General features: G+C 38.8%; 1 protein-coding gene across 2 annotated transcripts in view; it reads right to left on the reverse strand.

Annotated features, from left to right (window-relative positions):
• TRPM6 (transient receptor potential cation channel subfamily M member 6) overlaps positions 1-16574 on the reverse strand; it is a 201820-nt gene that overhangs the window by 155535 nt on the left and 29711 nt on the right. For both annotated transcript variants that reach the window (XM_034646981.1, XM_034646980.1), the window contains 2 exons: positions 13738-13836; positions 11659-11824 (listed from right to left, as the gene is read on the reverse strand). In XM_034646981.1, the coding sequence (XP_034502872.1) occupies positions 11659-11673 (15 nt within the window). In that variant the 5' untranslated portion in view covers positions 11674-11824; positions 13738-13836. The remainder of the gene's footprint in view (positions 1-11658; positions 11825-13737; positions 13837-16574) is intronic.

The following is a 16574-nucleotide window of genomic DNA, read 5'->3' on the forward strand; positions in this document are numbered from 1 at the left end:
ATTTGTAGATTGCCCCAATGTCAATATGCCAGTACTGATACTGCTCTGTAGTTATGTAGGCTGTTAGGATTAGGCGAAGCTGCCTGAAGGGTCCATGGGACCTCCTTTACTACTCTTGCTACTGCCCATGAATCTATAATCATTCAAAAGAAAAAAACTCAGCTCCAGAGCTTTCTGCAGCAGAGTCTTGCCCAACAACCAGATTCACACCACCTTCCAGCTGCTTTGGCTTACTGTCGCTTCACATAGTTTCCAAACTCTTGCCTGCTTTCTAATGTCTGTGCCACACCACTTGGCATACAAGTATATTTCTCTGTGTGTTACATTTATTAACACATGCTTGCATCCACTGAGACAAACACACAGATGTATACAATACTCTCTTGTTCACTAGCTGTTTCGTGTGTGTGTGTGTGTGTGTGTGTGTGTGTGTGTGTATTGTGACTCCCTGGCAAGACCATAAGCTCTGTCTTTGTACCTCCTTCCTTGGTACATCGGGACGTTGCCCACTGCTAGGTGCTAGGTAAGTACTTAATAGACACTACTTAAGTGACTGAAAAAGCAAAAAAATACTAAAGAAATAAAGAGATAGTGAAAATACCTCACCAAGTTCTTTTTTTTTTTTCCTTAAGAATACAATTTGATGTCCAGAAAAGATTTACTAGCCCAAGATTAGGGTTTAAAGGCATGTCTGTCTGCTGTAATCCTACTTATCACTACAAACAGGTGGTTATCAACTGAGAAGCACAAAGGTTAGTCAGATGTGTGTTGTTTTGACACTTGCCATAAAATACCTCTGAGTTCATTAAGGGAAATGCTGAAAGAGCACTTTGCTAACTCTAGAATCCACCCTTTCCTTGGGGTTATCTTGTCTGAATCAAAAGGTGAGCAGGTTTGTTTAACACGAAACCTTGGGTTTAAAAAAAAAAAAGGACATGTGAATATTAAATTTTATGAAAAATGTGTGCCTTCAAAATCAACAGGAGCAGTATTTCCACATTGAGAAACTAGGAACACATCTACTGACTTAGTATATTCTTAGAAAAGTTACCTGCTAATTTGAACTGCTATTTACAGATCAAAATATATTGGTTGTCGGCTAGAAAGAGGGACTGACATTATCAGTTTTATCTAATTTGGCCCTATGGGATAGAGAATAGTCTACACAATATTCAGTAAAATAAAGATCAGAATATGTGCATGGCATTCTAATTCTATCATTTATGCTTTTAAAATGAGAGAGGGAAAATATATATATATATATATATATATATAACAAGCACACATATGTGTGTGTGAGAGATTTTATATGCATAAGAGCTCTCTGGACAGATGCACAAGAAGCAGGTGACAGTGGCTACCTCTGGGGAAAAAAATTCAAGGACTGATAGGTTGGGAAGGAGACTGACTTTTCACTTTATAAATTTTTCCACTATTTGAATATTTTACTACATTCACATATTATCTTCAGAAATGTTTTTTAATCTTTTTATCATAAGATAAAACACAGATAAAGGACATCGCATAAAACAAATTAATATCTTAGTGAGTGATTGTAAGGTCAATGCTCTGGTAGCTACTGACTCGGTCAAGACATAAAAGTTTGCCAGCCACCCAGAAGCCTCTCCATGTGCCCCATCTTAATCACAGTCCTGTCCCCTACTCCAGAGCAACCACTGTCTTGACTTACATAGTAATCACCTTCTTCCTTCTTCCACTGTCCTGGCTTTGATAACTTCCTTGCATTTCTTTATAATTTCATCAACCAAGAATGCGCTCCTAGCTGCTATAGTTAGTCTCGCCCATTTTTTAAATTGGTTTTTTATGTTGTTTGTATTTCCCCTCCATTCCTTTCTTTCCTTACACTTCGTCTGTTGAATAACCCAGACCATTTGGCCTGTAGAGATTTCCTTCAGTCCGGATTGTGCTGATGGCACATTCGCAATAGAACTCAACGTGTTCCCCCTATTGTTTCTGCTGCAAATTGACAACTGAATCCACAGGCCTGATGGGATTCCGCTTCAGTCCCTTCGGCAAGGTCGAGGTGGTGGTGGGTCTTTCATCAGATGGTATGTCCGTCTGATTTTCTTTGTTCTTCATTGTCAGCAGCATTTCACGTTCAATGCCCAAATTCATCGTTTACTGGGGGGTGGTAATATGGGTAATATTCCAACCCTATCATTTCATTTCATTAGCTGAAATAATTTTATGAGAAGAATCCTTCACTCTTCTCCTCTGCTTGCTGAATACTCTGGTGATAGTTCATATAGAAAAGCTTGGTTCTTTCATTTCCCCAGTTCTCAAGATAATGTATGGCTGGCTGGCGTCCTCAGGAGACCAACTAGTTTTTTTTTTGCTTTTTGGTTTTTTACTATTATTGTGAACTCATGGATTTAAGCATATCTAATGGGTTTCACACTGTAGGAGCCAGAGTCCAAGAGGGCCCCTAATGATCCTTGCCTTCTGGCCTTCACATCTTGCACAGTCCCCTACCACAAGGAGGGGGGTTGGCCTGTGTAACCAATAAACTACAGCAGAAGTGATGGTGTGTCATGTCTGAGATCAGGTTGTAAAAGTCTGCAGCTTCCATCCCTGGTGCTCACTCACTGGACTGCTCTCATGGTTGCTCTGCGCTCAGAGGGAAGCCATATTGTAAGCAGCCCTATGGCGAGGCCGACCCAGTGAAGAACAGACTCATCCTGCCAGGAGCCACATGAGTGATTTTCTGAGGTGGATCTTCCCGGCCAAATGCAAATGAACATATCCCCAGAGAACAGCCTAACTGCAATCTCATTAGGGCCTCTGAGACAGAGGTAAGAGAGTTAAGCTGCCCTGGGACTCCTGACTCTGAGAAACCATGTGATATAATGTGTCTGGCTTTAAGCAAAGCTTCAGAACAATTGTTACACGGCACCAGGTAACTAATTTATTAGCAATCCATTGCAATTCTTATCATTATTGAAACTCAATTTGTCCCATCTCAGGTGAGTGAGGGCCTCTTCAAATTGTCTCTTATTTGAGATAATTCTAATGGTCTTTAATAGATCCCAAACTACAATTAGCTATTTGTCTAAGAAATCCTGGTTTATTTTATTGGAAATGGTCTTGAGGAAGACCATGGTCTGGACGCCACAGGAACTTGGTTGGTCATTATTTCTAGAATTTTTCAGTAGAGAAATAAAATATCTTGTTAGTTCATACTTAAATTACAATTCAAATTCAGGTTAAATGTTTTTTATTTAATTTCCTTTACATTAAATCTCTATTCTGTTCAACTACATGAAGAAGCCTGGTTCTCAAGCACAGAGACAATAAAATGAAATACCCATTAATTTTTCATTACTTTATCCCACGTAAACACAGCAGTCCAATTCCAGTATTACCACTGATCATTATGATTTCTGAAAAAAATTTGCAGTCCAATTCTAATACTACCACTGGGCATTATGATTTCTGAAAAAGAAGTTTGCCCATGCTACCATAATTCTCCCCCTTTTCAATAGTTGTACCATGTCTACATTCTCAGATCACACAGCCATTACACACTATATACTTTCCCTCTTTAATGCTCATTCTTAGTTCTACAGGTAACCCTACCACCAGTACTCATGATGGTATCGCTCACATCATTTTGGTTAAGTTATTCTTTAGGAGATTACTCAGGACAAGCTCATGAAAACAATGTTCTCTGAGTCCTTGGCATGTTGCTAACAGCTAATGCACTTCATACTTGAAGGCCAGTTTTGTTGGATATAAAATCCTCACTGAGTATCGAAAATATGTTACTGCATTTTCTTCTGGCATAGATTATTGTTGTCAAACTGTCTGATGATAATATGATTTTCTTTCTCTTATACATCACATGGTATTTTTTTCCTAGATGACCAAAGGTCGTTTTGGTTTTGTTTTTTGATCTTTGGTTTTTTCCTATAAAAGTTCTGCAATTTTACCAGAATAAGAGTGGGTAATGGTTTTTCTAGATCAATGTCCTCAGACACACCATGTGCTCTTTCAATACAGATTTCAATTTTTTTTTTTTAGTTTCAAGAAATCTTTAAAATTACACTTTTTAATATTTGTTCTGTTCTTCTACTTAGGGTTTCTTCTTCAGGATCTCCTATGAACCATGTGTCAAATCATTTCCACCTTCAATATTTGTTCTTTTTTCCCCCTCAAATTCCATTTTACTCCTTTTTTTCCCTCCTTTTTCTATTTTTTTCTCTCCTTTTCTTCTTCTGTTTCCATTAAGAAAGACATTCTTTGCTGTTTCTGTACGCTTGTATCTTCTGGTTTAGTCATTAAAATATTTTGTTGTTTTATTCTAATTCTTTCTTGAGTCCTGTTGCCTCATTTCTATATTTTTCTATTTCTGATTTACATTGCTCTCTCATAGGCTTGTATTATTCCTTATTGCCTATTAGTTTGTTTTGAAATAGTTACAGTTTTTATCTGTTTTTTAATCATATTTTCTGATATGCTTTCATTGTCTAGGGATGTTATTGTGACTGTTATTCTCTTTATTTCTTATAGCAATTTTGTGTGAGATTTCAACTCAATACTTTGCTGTTGCTCATTTTACGTAAAATTAATTTTCCTCATATTTTAGAAGGAGTAGAAGTTAGGACAGTTTTTAAGTCTTCACAGAGCTCTCTCTCTTACGGTTTTCATGTAGTGTGCAGAAATATGGTGAGTCTGAGATTTCCTGGCTCCACCCCCATCTTCCAACGTTTATTGGGATCTTCTCTTTCTTCTTTCTCTACTATCTCCTCTTGCTCAATTTTGGTTTCATTCCCAGTAGTTTTTCCCCTCGTTTGGACCCTTCTGGAAAGAAACCATAGAGGGTCCATTTTGAGAGTTCAAAATCCCTCTGCGTTTTAGCACAAAGCCACTCACCGCCTCTCCCTAGTGTAGGCAAACCCCTCCCGGGGTTTTATCTGTTGTTCTGATTAACCCACCATACTTTTCAGTGAATATCTGTTGGATTCTTGTGGTTTCTCCTATTCTTAGTCCGCCGCCACCCGGTTGCCTCCCTTTGCTATCTCCCACGGAGATGATGATAATATACACAGTCTGGTCATTGGCGATTCTCTCCACCTGGTCGTTTTTGGGGTTTCCTAGCGCTTACTTGTCACTTAGTCTTGTATATTTATCTTGCTTGGTGTTCTCTGAGTTCCTGGATCTGTGGTTTGGTATTTGTCATGAATTTTGGGAAATTCCCAGTCATTATTGATTCAAATATTTTTGTGTACCTTTCCCTCTTCTCCTATTACACATATGTTAAACATTGTGTACTTGTCTCAGAGAACTGGATATCTGTTTCTTTTTCGTTCTTTTTTTCTCTTTGCACTTCAGTTTCAGAAGTTTCTAGTGACATTTCTTCAAAGAGCTGTTAACTTTCAGTCTGTTCAGCTTTTTTCTTATTGTGGCATCAAGAGTGGTAACTTCTTTTTTTTTTTTTTAAAGATTTTATTTATTTATTTGACAGAGAGGGACAGCCAGCAGGAGAGGGAACACAAGCAAGGGGAGTGGGAAAGGAAGAAGCAGGCTCCCAGCAGAGGAGCCTGATGTGGGGTTCGATCCCAGAATGCTGGGATCACGCCCTGAGCCAAAGGCAGACGCTCAATGACTGAGCCACCCAGGCGCCCCAAGAGTGGCAACTTCTAATCTCCTTATGTGCCAGAAGAGAGACTGAAGCCTACTAGGTTTTGTTGCAAATGTTGTTCATGGGTTTTAATTTTTGCCATATATTTTATATGTGGGGATTTGGGAAGATCTAACAACTATACAGCTACTGCTATCTTCTCAAAATCAGATAATAAAGTTATTAAGTAAGGGGTATTCAGCAAAGTAATTCAATGCTACAATTTAATTTTCTTGGATGAAAAAAATGACTCAATAAGCACTTAACTGTAAATTAACAACAACAACAAAGATAAGAACTCCCTTAGAAAAAAATGGAGAAATATTTACAAACAGGTAATTTATGGGAAAAAACTTGAAGAAACTGAGTCAAGCAAGATTTTGAAACTCTTTCATTAACAAAGTAACACTAATTAAAACAACAATGAAATATCAATTTTTAACTGTTAGACTAGCAAAAATTAGAAAGCTGGGTAACACTAAGTATTAGTAGGGTTGTAGTTTATAGAAATTCTGTGCATTGCTTTATGGGGCAGGAAGGGAACGTGTGCATAAACTGAAGCCACCATTCCACAGGGGAATCTGGTACTCATTAATCAAGTTATTATTATTACTAATTTTATTTATTTAATTTTTTTTTTAGTGAGTAAAGCGATAGAAGTTTATTAAGTGAGGATACAGAAAAAGCTCCCAAGAGTGAGCGGGGTCCCGACAGGGTTGCCCTCCTTAGTCAAATTAAATAGACATATTCCCTGTGATCCAGCAATGCCATTCCTGGAGATTTTTCCCAAATAAATTCTCACTACTAGGTCTAGGAGGGAACAATACAAGGATGTTCATCATAATTTGTAGTGACAGAGGTTTGGAGGCAGTGTGGGTTTCCATCACTGCAGGTGTAAATCAGTGAAATGCTTCATGAAGCAATTGGAAACAATAGATCTATACTATAGCAATATGTATAGATCTTAAACACTTAATGCTTCATAAAAAAGGTAAGAAGCAGATTGAGATTCATAACATATCACCTCATATATAAATGTTTTAAATACATGTTAAAAGACAAACAAATTGAAGTTTTCAAAAACAGACACAGAAAGAGGATACATGTTAACCACATTAGAGCCATTCCTGTGATGGTGAAGGGGAATGGCAATAGGTAATGAGGACAGTTAAGGAAAACATACATAAGTAAATAAGGAAACTAATACATAAAAACAAGAGCAGTGCCTTACCCAGATCAATGACAATTAAGTGCCCCAAAACTGAAAAGTCAACTCATTTCTCCACATCTGAATTTCTACTAAAAATTTTTTTAAATGAACTTAAATATTTTCCCTCAAAACCTATACTTTTTGAGAATAGCTAATTACAAAGTACTGATTATTTCCCTACCCTATAAGCATCTCCTCTAATTATTTTCCATCCTCTGACTTCCCTTTTTTGGCAGCATTTCCAGCCTCATAACTTTTTATTCATCTGACCCAGTTGTGAATTTATTCAATAAGTTTTTAAGTGTCTACTCAAATATTGTGTACATATTGTCCACGTGAGGGAAACCTCACATGCTCCCCCTTTCTGGGAACCCACATTCAAAGGAAGCTTCCTGCAAAGCATTAGCAATGAAATGGCTCAAACCAGCCCAAGGAAGTACTGATTACTAAGTCCGAGAGTGAGTGGTGGGTGTGAATGTGTGATGACACATCAGTGAGGCTCGGAGTGGGTAGGAAAAATCTGTCTGAAGGGTCATAGTTTTGTTGGGCCTTATAGGATGAGCAGTATAGATTAGAGAGAGAGGAAGGAACATCCTAAGGGGGAAGCATATCTTTTCACAAAGCACAGAGTTAAGACTGAATGAAGCATAATCAGAAGGCATCAAACTAGACACTGGGAATTGACATAAGACAAAGAAAAAGAAAGTAAGGGCGATAAAATTGAATTAGCAGAAAACAAGTTCTAGAGGACTTGATCTTAACCTGTAGACAGCAGGAAGCTTCTGGAGGTGTTTGAGTCAGGAACTGGACAGTGGTTTCTATTTTACTTATCACATCAAATCTCCCACTAAATACTGCTCAGGCTCACAGTTCTTTTTCCGTCTAGTCCCAGGGTGGTAGACTTTGCAGTAGACCTCCAAGGTGGGGCCACTGAACTCCTACCACCCTGCTCTCTTTGCTGTCCCCATTCCCCCTTCACTTCTTCTATTTCTTCAGCTTCATAACCTGACCTCATCCTATCAGAGTTTGGGTTATGTGTGTTCTCCTGGCATCCTGTGGTTACCTCTATCATATTAACTGATTCATTAAATCATTCATCAAATGCTTACTGATCCCCTACTGCTGCCTGCTGGGCACTCTGCCAGAAGCTGAGCACAGAATGGTAAGCTAAAACAGAACCAAAGCCTGTCCTCATGTAGCCTAGAAGCAGACAGAAAAGTTATCCTACCTCAGTATCCTATTTTTCACTGCAGATTTTATTGTACTGTATTTCAACAGTTCTATCTGCCCAGTAGAGTATGAGTTCAGGGTGTCTGGCACTTTGTAAATGCTCAAGAAATGAAATGTTAACTGATAGAATGAATGAGTAGATGCTTGGAGAATCCTACTCACACAGCAGTAAGAGTTATTATCAGTCGTGAATTGATAATGGCAATCTCATCCCTTCCCAGAATTGCTGATCACGCAAAAATGTAAACTCTAGGTCACATGTCAGCAGATTTTTTCTGTGAAGTGCTAGGTGGTAAATATATTAGCCTCTACAAGACCTATGGTATCTGTCATGACCGCTCAGCTCCACTACCATAGCACAAAAGCAGCTGTAGACAATATGTAAACACTGAGCATGGCTATGTCCCAATAAGATTTTGTTTATAAAGGCATCTGTGGACTGGATTTGGCCCGCGGGTCCTAGGTTGCCAAACCATGCCAGATAATAATGTCACCTTTGTCAATTTTTCAGAACTGCCTTCATGCCTGTTCCATGTACTCTATTCTTTAGTCAGATAAATTTAGTTGCCACATCCAATATCTGAGTTTACCTTTTAAACTCATGTCTGACATTTGCATTGGAGTGTTATGAGAGAATGTGCAATTTGGGGCCCAACAGACCTATTTTACTCATTGGTTGGCCTTTTGGCAAGTTTTATCTGTTTGAACCTCTAGTTTTTCACTGTAAATAGAGGTATACATTTTTTAATCCTGACTATGAAGGGAGAAATCTATGTTGAGAAATGAATGTGATGCCTACACACAGTGGCCAGTTCACAAATAGCCCCTGCTGTGCTCAGTCATGTTATTTTCCTCCTGTAAATCCCATTATTGGATTATTTATTGAGGATCTACTATATTCAAAGCACACTTTCAGGTACCTCTAAAACTACACTAAATCCTCCCTGATATCTCTCTTGACCACTGGTTCTCAATCTTGGCGATAATACAATTTACTCGGGAGCCTAGAAGTAGTGAAGCTTAAGTCCTGACACTAAATACTCTGATATAATGCTTACAAAGAGCGGCATGGGCATCAGAATTATCCCCAGATAATTTCAATATGGAACAAATTTGACAGTCGTTGCTCTACAGTAGGATTCTGGTTTTAATCAATTCAGATAGCCCCTCCCTCCATCCTTCCACCTGCCACCTTTGTAACAGTGTCGATATGCATATCTTCATAGAGCTAGAGTTGACTGGTTCTTGTATCTGTTACTCAGATTTGTATATATTTATTTAGGGAGAGTGGAAAAGAAAAGAATGATATATAGTCATCTTCCTTTGCATTTGACCTTTGCTATTCAACTATCAGACATCCATTCCCCTTTCCTATGGCAATAGCCTTGATTCTTCCTTGGGGCTCCACCTCTCCCCTCAGTCCATCTGGCCTGTTTGAGGTTTTCCCCCAGCCCTCGAAGCTCATGAAACCAGTACACATGAAGTCTCCTGGCTACAGTTGTGTTGCTATCCTGAGTGTCCTGATTTTGTTTTCTAGGTAGGGCTGCTGAAACAAAAGACATTTTTTTCTGCTGGACTGGAATCAAAAGAATATGGTTTGAAGAGATTTGGGCAGCTATTTCACCATCTTAAAGAGAAAGTCTGTCTGAGAACAGAGTAAGAGAGAGACAGAGATGTCATTTTGAGGCACGGTGTCTAGCTATTTCTCCAGCCAGATGCACTATTAAACTGCAGTGGCGCCAATAAATTCTCTTTCTTTTCTGCTGCTTCCAGGTTAGTCCAGTGTTCTATTATTGGCAATGAAAATGATCCCAAACTGATACAGCCTCCTCTCACCTCCCTCAACACCAAGTCTAATCACCTGTATATGCAGAGATTATGTGCCAGAATCAAGCCCCAGTGATTCATTCAACAAACACATACGGGGTGCCTATTGTATGCAAATCTTGGTTTATGAGGAGGGGTTCCAGTAGTACTCCATCATTAAGAACTGCACAGATGTTCATGGAAAGAATACCCAGCAACAGAACTATCCCCCTACTGTTAGGGAGGCCCTGTTCTAAATATTGAGGACAGAAAAGATCGTAAGACAGGGTTTGCATCTTCAGGGTTTGTAATCAAATTGGAAAGATGGCATGCGCATAAGAAGATATACAGCAACCTGGGGTGTGAGATGCATGGATTTCTGAGGGCAGACAACAAACCCAAAGTAAGAAGCCTTGGCAGAAAATCTTAAGTGAGCACAGGCACTACAACGTTTTCATTTTCCTTTGAACCGAAATTAGCTAGGAAAAGGAAAGTATTGCAAAAAATGGGAAAGAAGAAGTATTAGAGACTTTGGAAGTTGTTCTAAATCACTTTTTGTACTTAAAAATTAAGGTATTTTGTGGATTTTATTTGCTTACAAATTACCCATGCCAACTCTAAATAATTTACCTATTACAGAAATCTCTTCATTCATGTATTCATTCAGTCAACACTATTTATTGCGTGCCTATTATGTACCAGACACAATTATTTATATACACTGAGGTTTTAGCAGTAAATTAAACAATATCCTTACTACTTGCATTCTAATCACTATAGAGTCGATAGAAAACTTTCACATTCAGGGCGCCAAAAGTAGCCACTGTTAATGGTTTGGTGAATATTACTACAGACTTGTGGATGTAGATTCTGGTATTTGTTTTACAAAAAAAAGAAATATATATATATACACACACACACACACACACACACACACACACATATACTATACTTACTAACGTACTATTTTTAGAAACTTGCTTTTTTAAACTTAGCAATATAATTTGTACTGGTTTCATGTTAATAAGTACAGATTTTCTTCATTCTTTTTTTATGGGTTACATAGTATTCCAGTGTATTTAGCCACCATCCTGTTTGTGAACATTTATTTGGTTGTTTCCAGATTTTCACAATGATGGGCAATGGTGTAAAACACATGTGTTATCTCAGTACTTTTTTGAACGCTCAGAAGAAAAGTGTTCATAAATGTTCTCAAAAACGGAGTCATAGTTTGAATCATAGTGGGAAAGATGTGAAATTATTTTCAAGTAAAAACCTACTTCCTTTTTCATTCATCACTGATGTATCAAGTGCATAAGATTTTATGCAAGTGACTGGAAAATACCTTCTAAAACCCATTAATGTAGTGCAGACTAAAAAAAGGGGGAGAGAAATAATCATTAGCTATTTCCACAAAATCTTCTATGAGCCCAGGACTGTTCAGGGCCTTGAAGAAATCTATTTACTGAACAGTTCAACGTTCCATCAATGCAGAAAGACATTTCACTAACAGTTCAATTAACTAAACAAGCTGTTTAATTAATAAAAATATTTTTTTCAAGAGGAAACTGAAGCAATTTTGTTTGGCATGCATGCTTAATTGTGTGTTTTAATTTCTTGGTTTTGGCCCATGATCACTTAAAAACAATCATCAAGCAAATCTAAATGGTTAACTGTAATTGCAAGAGTATGCCTTTTGCATTTTATGGAGTATAAAATCTAGCATAAGAGAAAATAAACACAAGAGCAACAAAGAGGTTCATTCACTTACCCTCTTCATAACCATAGCCAGGGTAAACTTCACTCAGCCTTCGGCCATTGAATTTTATCCTGAAGTTTCCATCCACCGCACAATCAGATAAACTCCAGCTCTTGGGAGCAACTAATGGAAATAGTGCTGTAAAAAGAATTGCTGAACAAATTTCCATGTGCTTAACCTGAAAGGGAGAAATTGCAACGTGAACGGAGTAAAAAGTTTTTAGCCGTCTTTAAACCAGAGGGGGGTGATTTCACTTTCTGCAGGAACTTGTGACTAAGATTGCCTGGTCGGGGCAATGATTAACACTCCTGTCGTCATCCTCTGCCTGAGCTCCCCAGCGGCAGCAAATCGGTGGAGGGAACCTCAGCAGTCCTGGGCATTTGCGCTTGAATACGCTGTCTTCCCGAGCGGCTGTCTGGCGCCCAGAGTTCGACTTTGGCATTAAGTTATAGAAAATAAAAATGTATTTAGAACCTCTGCCAACTTTGTTAGTGGTTATTTTCCCTGACGTATAAAAGGGTTTATCTTTTTCATTTTGGGGCCCCACCTTGAAAGATGGGTTATCATTTAGATCCTTTTTCTTGAAATTCCAAAGTTTTATAGGAAACATTAGCGGGGTCTCTGGGTTCCCTCAGCCTTGTTTTCTTCCCCACCATGCTAGAGTCTAAAAACTTCAGTGCCCTTTTGAACTGCCATTTCTCCCTTTTCTGGAAACCCGGGGTACGGAAAGATAAGGAAGAACTAAGGAATATGTGTACATTACTTGGAGGCACTAAAATGTCATCAATGGAACGTCCTTTTTCTTTAGATGGTCGTTTAAAAGAGCAACTACTACGTGATCAGTCCTTCATAAATGCTTCTAGAAGAAGTGGGGGTGGGGGGAGAGAAATCTCAGCCAGATTTGAGAAAGAAATGGCAGAGATTTATTTAGATAAACGTTGCAGTATCTTGTGAGCAGAAGCCTGATAGAATATCTGCAAACACATGGCTTCTTTTAGGTGGAATTCCACTCCACCAACAGGGCCAAATGGATTATGCACTTCCTGTTGAGTGGCTGAGGAAAGCCAAAACTGGGTCTTAAATACGGCGCTGAATAGGGAACCTCAGAGCCAGCTGTCGATTGTGTTTATTATGCTATAAACTTCATTTTCCTCATAGCCTTAGACTGCTGACTTAGAAGTAAATTGATGACTCAGAGTTCTTATCACCCTGCCTGCGGTATTTTCCAGGAATTGCCAAGCTCATTTTAGGAACTCAGTTCCATCACCAGGCCACCCTCCTACCCACCCCCCTCCACTGAAGGAAACAAGTGGAAACTGTTTCAACACTGTCAAACAATTCCAAATAAATTCAATGAGTTTCTCACGCTACACCCATATACTGCTTTGTCTCTGAAATTTCGCAAGCGCTCTAAGTGAATCTCACATGCTCTTAGCACGCCTAAAATGATGAGCACTTTAAGTCTTTACTGCTAACCCCTCATTTCCTTTTGCTAGACTACAACAAATAGCCGGGAAGTTGGAGAAAAATGCTATGCACACGCGTGTGCACACACATGCACGTGCAAGCTTTAAGCCACCTTCCTTGTTTATTATTATAACAGTGCCTGGCACACAGTAAGCAACAAATACTCATTTGCCATTATTATTCTGTTGTCCATATGAAAAAAGAAAAAAAAATCCAAATCTTCCAGAACTGAGGTTCTTAACATAAATTTCAAGGGAACCAAAGGTCCTTTGAACCCCAAATTGTATGTAAAATTTATGATTACGTGCATTTTTTTCTGGGGAAAAGGCTGTTAGGATTCATTAGATGCTTAACTTAATGGCTCAATGACACACACGACTGTGTGTTTGCTTAATATTCTTTTTTCTCATTTATTCTTCACAACAACACTATAGGATAGACACTATAATTACTTCTCTTTAACAGACCAAATATTCTTAAGTTCAAAGTAGTGCGGTTTGGAAAGAAGTATACCAGAACTCTCTAATTTTCATTACAACATTTTATCTTTAACTTCTGTTTATTCTCATTTAATGTAAACCTTTATTTCTTCATTTCTGAAGAAATATTACACTTGCTGCCTACCTGGTCTCTTATCCTCCAGAGTCCACAACCAGTTCACCTGCGCACACACACAGTCCCTCAAGTACAAGTGTGAGCTGAGTCAGGCTAGAGTCGTCACCACTGCAAGGAGATGGAGAGACAACAATAAACACTGTTCTGGCTTCTTTGAAAAAAGTGGAATTATAAACACTTCAATATTCATGCTTTTTTCATATTTTCAGCCACATTTTCTTTATTAAAGGAAGATATATTTTGGCATATTTAATCTTTAAGAATCCATTGAATAGAACACTGTCAAGTATTTACTTAGAGTAAATAAAATCTATTATGACTATGATTCTGATAGGATGTATCCCGTGAGTGATACATGAGTGATTTTTACTGCAAGGGTGGCTCTTAAAGCATTCTTTTGACTTGGCACCACTGAGTGACATCTGGCCCCATGAAGCTATAGTTCTTGGTCACATGATGGTCATTTACACAGGCCTGACTGTTTCATGGAGCCATTAGCACTCCATCACAATGGAGTCACTACTGGAGTAACACTTGATAAGCAGAGAAGATGAGCTAAAACAAACAAATAAACAAACAACAAACAAAAACAGATCTCTTACACTAAGTAACCAGCAGTTAAAACAGTAAGAGCCATAGTAAAAGTGTGCAGTGATCAGATAAAATGTGACCAAAAAAATTCTAATCAGGTTTTTCGAAAAGGCCAAAAAGAAATATATCTTGTCTAAAGTTTGACTTTCATTTAGAGCTTTGCAAATCCTAGAACCATGCATTTATCTATACAGTCTATTGACGGGTTACCAAAAACCTATATGAATCATACATATATAAATGGGCAGTTGTCAATAAGTGCATCTTCTCAGATAATTACTAATGGGTCATCTTGTCTACCTTTCTGGTGATCGGGACATCTCTGAGGACGAAGATCATGTTTCCTGACCATCCACCCTCTCTGTAAGCCTCTGTGAAATCATTCTTTAAAATACACCAACAGCTTGATTTGACTTTTGCTAAGATCCATCTTTTTTGATTTCTCCTAACCTCCATGACATGTAGTTAAATAAAAACTCTCTCCCTGCCCTTGGCTTTAGAGATGTTACACTCTCTTCCTCCTTCTCTAACTGCCCTTCCTCTGCCTCCTACCCTTTCTAAAAGGGGTGCTGGTCCTAGGTATGCGGTCACAGTCTTCTGTCTTCTCCCCCAGTTTCTCAGTCACTCCGTTGCTTCAGTGGGCACCTCCAGGCAAATGACTCCAAAACTAGTACTTCAGCTCCAAGTGTTCTCCATCCAGAGATTCCTGACTCTCTCTCTGCTGAACATTTGCAACCACCACCAAGTTCAGTTCAGGAATTCGAAATTTGCTTTGACCTCATCCTCACAATCCCTGTTCTTACTTCTCTTTTTCCAGGAATGGTCCATTTACTCTCTTACCAAGGTCTGAAAATTCAATGTTATGTTTTATCTAACTCTCTGTCTCATGGTCCCTTCCCATGACCAGAATATCCAATCATTGTTTAAGTTTTATGGACTTTTTCCTTCATTAAAAAACACTTCCCTCCATTCCTTGTTAAAAACTGTTTTTCATAAGTCAAGCAGAGAAAGACAATTATCATATGATTTCTCTCATCTATGGAACTATATTTGCTTATAGGATGATCGGTAGGGGAAGAAAGGGATAAAGAAAGGGGGGTAATCAGAAGGGGGAATGAAGCATGAGAGACTATGGACTATGAGAAACAAACTGAGGACTTCAGAGGGGAGGGGGTGGGGGAATGGGAAAGACTGGTGATGGGTAGTANAATAAAATAAAATAAAATAAAATAAAATAAAATAAAATAAAATAAAATAAAATAAAAAACTATTTTTCATTCCTATTGTTATTTTTTTTAAAGATTTTTTTTTTTTATTTATGTGACAGACAGCCAGCGAGAGAGGGAACACAGCAGGGGAGTGGGAGAGGAAGAAGCAGGCTCCCAGCGGAGGAGCCTGATGTGGGGCTCGATCACGCCCTGAGCCGAAGGCAGACACTTAACGACTGCGCTACCCAGGCACCCCTCATTCCTATTGTTATTATCTTACTCCAGCCATTCAGCCCCACACTTCCGGGTTATTATAATTTCCTCCTAGTTGGTATCCCTCTCTCTTCTCTATTTATTTGCTACCAAGTAACATTTCCTTAAGAACATCACTTCACTAGTATTCTTCCCTGATCAATGAGCTCCAACAACAGTTATCTCTTAGAGGTTTACCAAGGCTTGTCAAACTTTGATGTGCATGGGAATCACTAGAGTTTCCTCCTAAAATGCAGATTGGGATTCAGCTGGGCTGGGGTGGGGCCTGAGAGTCTGCATTTCTAGGTCCCAGGTGCTATTGATGCTGCTGCTCTGCTTGTGTTAAGAGTTTATGACCTGGGTCATGTCCAAGTCTCATTCTCCTCACCTGCCAAATGGGGAGACTAATAGCTAATAACAGGTTGCCCTGCCCTTACTCTTGCCCCATTCAATAAAACAGACAGAATGACTTTGTTAATATGTAGGTCCAATCATGTCTGTCCTCTGATCAAAGACCCCAAGCCCTTCTGTCTCACTTAGGCAAAAAGAAAGTTCTTACAGTTAGTTGCCTGCAAGATCTGACCCAGGCTTTGCCTGCATGACTGCATCTCCTTGCACTCTCCTTCCAACCACACCACCCTCCTTATTTTCAGAAGACCAAAAAGCTTCTTCCTGTAGGCTTTTACTCTTGCCTTTTCTTCTGCCTAGAATGCTCTTCCTCCAAATAGTTGCATGGCTTACTCTCTCACTTCCTTTAAGCTTGGGCTCAAAACTCATTTTTTCAGTGGTATCTTC

The sequence above is a fragment of the Ailuropoda melanoleuca genome, chromosome 17 (assembly GCF_002007445.2).
Source record: "Ailuropoda melanoleuca isolate Jingjing chromosome 17, ASM200744v2, whole genome shotgun sequence".
Classification (NCBI taxonomy): Eukaryota; Metazoa; Chordata; class Mammalia; order Carnivora; family Ursidae; genus Ailuropoda; species Ailuropoda melanoleuca.